This window comes from Haliotis cracherodii, unplaced genomic scaffold, assembly GCF_022045235.1.
Source record: "Haliotis cracherodii isolate W230 unplaced genomic scaffold, xgHalCrac1.p SCAF_12, whole genome shotgun sequence".
NCBI classification, from domain to species: domain Eukaryota; kingdom Metazoa; phylum Mollusca; class Gastropoda; order Lepetellida; family Haliotidae; genus Haliotis; species Haliotis cracherodii.
Window position 1 is genome coordinate 34395225 of NW_027266267.1, and position 7414 is coordinate 34402638.

The window sequence follows — 7414 nt, forward strand, 5'->3', positions numbered from 1 at the left end:
AGCTGCAACATTAGGGACCAACTAATACGAAGTGGTGCTCACAACTGGAGCTGCAACATTAGCGACCAACTAATATGAAGTGGTGCTCACAACTGGAGCTGAAACATTAGGGACGCCATTGTTCTGATACAGGTAAATGTTCCCTAATGCAGGCAAGTTATTTCCATGTGTTACCAATGCAATGAGCTGTATTTCAATAACGTTTCTAGTCATTTTTAGTCAGGCTACATATGAGTTATCATTAACACAAAGTATGCCGTGTTAATAAACTATTTATTATTCATCCAACTCAAAATTTCACCTTTTCTAAAACACATTTTATGTTTGACTTACCAATCTGTCAGCCTCTCTTTTTCTCTAAAATAAATATTCCGAAAACACAAATACATGGTCGAATTTAAATTTATCTGACAATATTCAGTACATTATCCCTGCTTGGACTTCGTGGACTTCTCCCAGAAGAGAAGACACGCGTTCTACAACAGATCACTGGCGTTCAGCCAGATGTCCCCGTCCGTAACTCCCAAAGACCATGTCGCTTTTTTTCGAAAATGGTAGTAACTGATCGCCGATCCCCGGAGAGTTTCGACATGGGACAGTCGCTACTGTACCCGTTCCGGATGCTGGGTTAGGTATATTCCCATGAAGATGTGAAAAGCTATCGTCCACACACTGAGATATTTTGGTGCTTGTGATTGAAATGGCTTAAATATAACCTAGCCTGAACTGTCCGATACAAACCTCAACGGAATTTGATCATCAAGCGGTTGGTTATCTGACGGCAACACTGAACGGAAATCGACATGCTCACCATTAATTATCTTTTGTCGAAGGGCGTCCTTACCCTCTTGGTGCCACAGGACCATATATTGTCACATAAAAGTGTCCCTTTTCAACGGTCAAATTATGTCCATCATCGCCCTGATCATCTCAGCTTTAACATCGTGTAACTCAGATTTTACACAGTGCCACGGATTGCGAAATATGGCTAGATTAGTTAGTGGTTACCGCGCTAGTGCTTTTTCTGCCATACGAATGACGCAATATTTTTATTATACACGCATGTCACATGCACGTAACTATTATTATATCAGACAGCCAATTTGAACAAAGAAATATATCAAACTGGCCAGAAAAATTTACTGTTCCCCTGTGTACAGTTATTGGCGTGAGACTAACAACGTTTAGTCCGCACCGGCGCTGGAGACGAAACGACAGTGCAGATTTTCTTTCTGTTTAATAACTACTGCTTTTTTTCATATGAAATGACTGACAGACATGTGTTATTGCTCTAACTACCTGGCCGTGTGAATGAATTGCTCTAACCCTTTCACATTTTGTCGCAAAGGGGATTTCAAAAGTGTGGCCACGACATCTACATTGTCAACAAATTGTGACAAGGTCGGTTTCACATGCGGTAGCTCGGCCCTCGCTTCTGTCGACGGTACACGCGACTCAAACATGAAACAGCTATTGAATACATCGACATATCTTCTAAAATGATGTTTGTTTGTTAGTCGCCTCTTACGACAAGCATAGTCACCTTTTACGGCAAGTATGGGTATGGCAATACCTTTTTTTTGCATGCGGGTTACCCCTTATGGATACGATGTGCTGCAAAGTTCGATTTCGATTTGTTTTTCCTTTCATTGAAACTGTGATAATGGCGCTATATTTGGTTTTCTGAAATAGTATTTTCCATGTGTCATGGTACATGCTGTGATTGTAAAAGACAACTGATAATCAATTATGTATGTAAATACATCATCAAATACACATAAATCTCCTCAGAAAATGGAACATATTATCATAGGACGACTGCTCGTATTTTCAACAATCTCCCATGGATACTAGATCCAATTAATATTAAATTTACAAATTATTGATGTAGACTGTACTCTCGATTAACGTATGATAATCTATTGCAAGTCTTCAACTCTTATTTGATATGTTATCTGAAAAGTCAGCAATGAGTAATTTTATTTGTGTATTTGTGATTTCCCGCCGCTGTGATTTTCTCGTCTGGATTGCGCGTGATTTGACCTCGCGTGTTTTGACGTGGATGACGTCATGTCAAACAGCTGATCTAATGTTGTGGTCGTTTTATGGATACACGTGGTTTCAGTTTCCAACTAATAATATATTCCCTTGGACAGAACTAGAATGTAGACTAGGATATCACGAATGGGAAGATTACCTCATATATTAGAATCTCGCATGGTTCAATTTATAACATAAACTGTAAATATAATTATATCTACACGCAATATATAGGTAAATTCACAATCGATTTCTGAATGACAAAATGATTTCAGTTTAGACTAACTGTGATTTAGTTTTGATGTTTTAAATAGTTTTCATTTTGGTTTTTTTCACTGTGCATTATATTTATTATCAAATACTTCGATCAGTGACATACGTATTAAGTAATATTACTTTGTTTTCCATCCTTAGTAAGAAATAGAATTTGTAAAAGAGAAATCTTGTCGAAGAGCAAAATGAATGCGTTCGTGTGGTTCTTTTTTCACAAGTTTAAATTGTGTATCCTTCCTCCAAGCTGTAGTTTAGCCAGGCCAAAAGAAAAACAGAAAGACATAATAACTGAAAACCATTAATATTAAAGATTGTTTTAGTTATATTTTCGAAGTTCAATACCAAGAATATATGACAAATAATTCCACTACTTTCATTCACCAACGATCATTATCTATTGCAAACTTTTCTTTTTGTAGAATGGGATGAAATGGAAAACTGTACTGGAAATAAACTATCACGAATGTCTTTGAATGTGCATGTACATACCTGGGTGTAAAATACACGTCTAAAGTCGTATTTATAAAACAATATGAAAGAAAAAGTTGTATTTCAAGGACTGACCATATAAGTATATTTTAAGCAAAGGCCTAAGTGGGGCAGCCAAGTTCGAAACACTCGTACATGCTGAGACGAGGATGTTTGTTTTCTTGTGGTCATTGTGAAACAAATTTGTTTTGAGCACATGAACTGTATATACATTGAACACTACTTCAATCGAAGTAATTCATATTTACGTAATTTTCTCTTTCATTTGATCTAGATATCATTTAGAATTGTACCGCAAAAACAATAATATTGCCTTCTTTCACCTTTGCAAGTTATCGTCAGGTTTGTTGAATAGATTTCAACCCATGAAAACGTTTCAACGATTTTGATTGAATCTACATGTACTTACTCTTGGGTGGTAGTATGTTATAATCTGGTTAATTATTAAGAAATAATAATGATGTCAGATATTGAGCGATGTCAATTTGAGCATTGTTAGGACTGTTTAGCGATCTTTCACATTTTGTCCTTTGAAAATGTCCGATGTCAATTACCCCGAAGTTGTTTCTATCGCTAATGAAAGAGCATGGACACGGAAACCTACATGGACGTAATCGGGATTTCTTCAAGATATACATTCAAAACTGTCACTTGTATTGCAATATTCTCTTTGACAATCTGCGCACGAACTAATCACGACCACTTCCGTCAATTTTGTTTTGATGTAAAAAGCACATCAAGTTTTATCGGGATTTTATATTGGTACTCACCAGTTATCACTGAGGACCAGTGATCGCCAGCTCCCCGTTATAGCGCGTAGGTCATCGCATCTCATTTTCCTTTTGCTGGTTTTCATTAGAAGAGAGAAATGTTTATCCGAAAATGATGAATAAAATCCTCTTGTGACACGTGCATAAATATAAATCAAACAACACGATAATGCATGTTCAGTTCTGTCATTGCTTTCTGCCTGTCTGTCATTTCTTCCAAAAATACATTTCTGAAACCTATTTGGGTACACATGCATTATACGGGACACCAATCCAATTACTGTACATAATCATATTAGAAATAAATTCAAGACATCTTAAATTCAATTATATACATATACATATCCACAAATGCATTACAGATATCATAAATTCGTTGTAGATATCTTTAATTCAATTTGAGATAACTTTAATTCAATTCAAGATATCATTAATATTTTTGAAGATATCTTATATCAATTGTTGATATCTGTAATATACCTCATTATTTGAAGTAGGCTGCGTACTGGTTGATTGAACCGGCGGTAAGCTGATACAAGTAAGTCTGGATTAATATTTACTGTTGCATCTACACCTGCTCCTAGCGACAACATACCCGTACAGAGTAGCTCCGAGTTGTTACTTGTTGAAGCTACACCTGCTCCTAGCGACAACATACCCGTACAGAGTAGCTCCGAGTTGTTACTTGTTGAAGCTACACCTGCTCCTAGCGACAACATACCCGTACTGAGTAGCTCCGAGTTGTTACTTGTTGAAGCTACACCTGCTCCTAGCGACAACATACCCGTACTGAGTAGCTCCGAGTTGTTACTTGTTGAAGCTACACCTGCTCCTAGCGACAACATACCCGTGCTGAGTAGCTCCGAGTTGTTACTTGTTGAAGCTACACCTGCTCCTAGCGACAACATACCCGTGCTGAGTAGCTCCGAGTTGTTACTTGTTGAAGCTACACCTGCTCCTAGCGACAACATACCCGTACTGAGTAGCTCCGAGTTGTTACTTGTTGAAGCTACACCTGCTCCTAGCGACAACATACCCGTACTGAGTAGCTCCGAGTTGTTACTTGTTGAAGCTACACCTGCTCCTAGCGACAACATACCCGTGCTGAGTAGCTCCGAGTTGTTACTTGTTGAAGCTACACCTGCTCCTAGCGACAACATACCCGTGCTGAGTAGCTCCGAGATGTTACTTGTTGAAGCTACACCTGCTCCTAGCGACAACATACCCGTACTGAGTAGCTCCGAGTTGTTACTTGTTGAAGCTACACCTGCTCCTAGCGACAACATACCCGTACTGAGTAGCTCCGAGTTGTTACTTGTTGAAGCTACACCTGCTCCTAGCGACAACATACCCGTGCTGAGTAGCTCCGAGTTGTTACTTGTTGAAGCTACACCTGCTCCTAGCGACAACATACCCGTACTGAGTAGCTCCGAGTTGTTACTTGTTGAAGCTACTGCTGCAGCGAAGTGAGTGTTTTTGAAATGACGTAGTATATATGACGTCACTTGAGAAACAAAACAAAGACGATAACCACGTGTTATCGTTGTGGTTGTTGCGTATCATAAAGTGAAGGGTGTTAAATTATTACAGTCACGGAGTGTTTGATTGCTATTATGATTGTAACTTAGCGTGACTATGTAAAGTTGAATGCGGGTGTGTATGAATGGATGAAGTGAACACATGATGTACATAGGATACTTTGATATGCTTGGAATTTAAATTAAGATTATAAGTTAAGGCAGATTTAGCAGACGGGCCAATAAGGCCGGTTTTAACAATATTCCAGCAATATCGCGGGGGACACCAGAAATGGGCTTCACACATTGTACCCATGTCGGGTATCGAACCCGGTGGAAAGTCGGAAAATATCCTCCTCTCTCCCCCCCAGATGTTACTTCTTTACGACATTTTAACTCAAATGAGCATGGGAACCCATTTTTTACTTGATTTTTTTCAAATCGTCATTCTCGAAAATACGATACGAAAATATGTGCTTAATTTTTGCTCTCAAAATATCAATAAATTGCTATTTTTTATGGAATAGTTCTATGTCGTTAATCACCTGGTTTAAAAGAATGCAATTATTTAATCGAGAATATTTAATCCCTTGTCAAATATTTTTCTTTTAGTAATATAGAAAACCTAGGTGTTGTTTTGAAAACGAAACCACACAATTATATTTGCTTGAAAAACATTAAATATACTCTTTTAACAAATATACTATACACATATTTGATCACATGTATTTCCTTGTTAAATCAATAAGATTAGCTGCTCCTTAGTTATCAATAATGTCACGGTCATTACTATAGAGGCTGCCGACACCTTCCGCTTTAATCCTTCCTAAAGTATCGAAAAGATATGTTGTTTCATACTTCGTCAGCATGGACTCGGACAGAAATATTTTGAAAGCTATTGACTCCATGGCTATGTGGTTCGGTGTCGCGATTAAGAACATTTCTAACGTGCCACAGTAAAAGACCAATTCATTTCAATAACCATACAATTGGAAACGATAATGTCTGTATCTGCACCGTCTAAGAGATCTTGATGGATCTCAATTTAAGTACAACTCATTTTAATAGTGAGTGAGTGAGTTTGGTTTTACGCCGTTTTTAGCAATATTCCAGCAATATCACGGCGGGGGACACCAGAAATGGGCTTCACATATTGTACCCATGTCGGGAATCGAACCCGGGTCTTCGGCGTGCATTTTAATAGGAATTGGCGTGTCTTAAATACATTAAAGGAACAACTCGTTATTATACGTTATTAACTGAAGCTAAAACATACGAGACGAACTGCTCATGATAAGGTTTTACGCATCTGAGCTGGAGCCAAAACATTAAAAGACGCATTCATTGCGATTCATTCATTCACATTATTTCATTGTATAATCGGCCGTAGCATGTACTATCAGCGACAGCGACAGCAACATCCCGGCATCAACATCAGCACAAAGTCCGAGTCACCAACAGCTTTCAACGTCCACCATTAAAGTCTCCACCTAAAGCCTCCGACCCTACCAATCCAACAAAGTCCTTCCCCCAGTCTTCTTATAAATAAATTAATATAAGCGACAAAACCCTTACCACATTCAATAGAAATTTCTGCTAAAAGCAGAGTCGATTGTACGATTCTGACTATGTCATGAGCATGTGTTTAGGAATCACTCGAGCGGAGCTGTACAAGATAGAGCTGCAATGAATGGTTAAAACGGTAATTTCGTAGCAAATACTCTGAATGTATGCATACGTTGTTGGCCAATGTGTGGGTGCGTTGGACAAAATTCTCCTTTTGAAAGTGTATAGAAAAAAACAATTCGGTTTGTGTATAGTGTGCACGCGCGGGTTCAAATCCGACATGGGTACAATGTGTGAAACCCATTTCGGTGTCCCCCGCTGTGATATTGCTGGAATACTGCTAAAAGCGGCATAAAAACCACATTCATTCATTCATTATCTTAAAAATACTGATAAATGATATACCACTTCTTCGTACGGATGCAGTTTAGAAATGGTATATTAACACTGCATAATTGTGTTGAGGTAGCCGTTATGACGGCAACGAAACTGTTTTCTCTTGTTTACATCACTGGTGTATGGAGAAACCACGTCAAAACGTTCGCTCCTGTGACGAAAATCCGGGTCTTGTACCTAAATTGGGTAAAATGTGTGAAACCCGTCGTAATGCGGTTTAAATATAATTATAATTGTGTAATTGGTTACGTTGAAAACACCAACAACATAGGTGTAAGAACATGAACAGAATTTAGAATCAATATGTTTTATGTACATGCTGTATTCTTACATTAAATAATATGCTTCATTCATTGACGACAT

At 38.2% G+C, this 7414-nt stretch overlaps 1 protein-coding gene across 1 annotated transcript; it reads left to right on the plus strand.

Annotated features, from left to right (window-relative positions):
* The first annotated feature begins 551 nt into the window (after positions 1-551).
* LOC139457319 (fibrous sheath CABYR-binding protein-like) lies at positions 552-5042 on the plus strand. The gene is made up of 2 exons (XM_071238726.1): positions 552-627; positions 4204-5042. The coding sequence occupies exons 1-2, from the start codon at positions 552-554 to the stop codon at positions 5040-5042; spliced, it is 915 nt and encodes a 304-aa protein (XP_071094827.1).
* Positions 5043-7414: the final 2372 nt, after the last annotated feature.

Coding starts and splice junctions, on each gene's coding strand:
- LOC139457319 (XM_071238726.1), top strand. CDS start 552: ATGGTAGTAACTGATCGCCGATCCCCGGAGAGTTTCGACATGGGACAG. Junction 628..4,203: donor GTACCCGTTCCGGATGCTGG/GTTAGGTATATT, acceptor TACTTGTTGAAG/CTACACCTGCTCCTAGCGAC.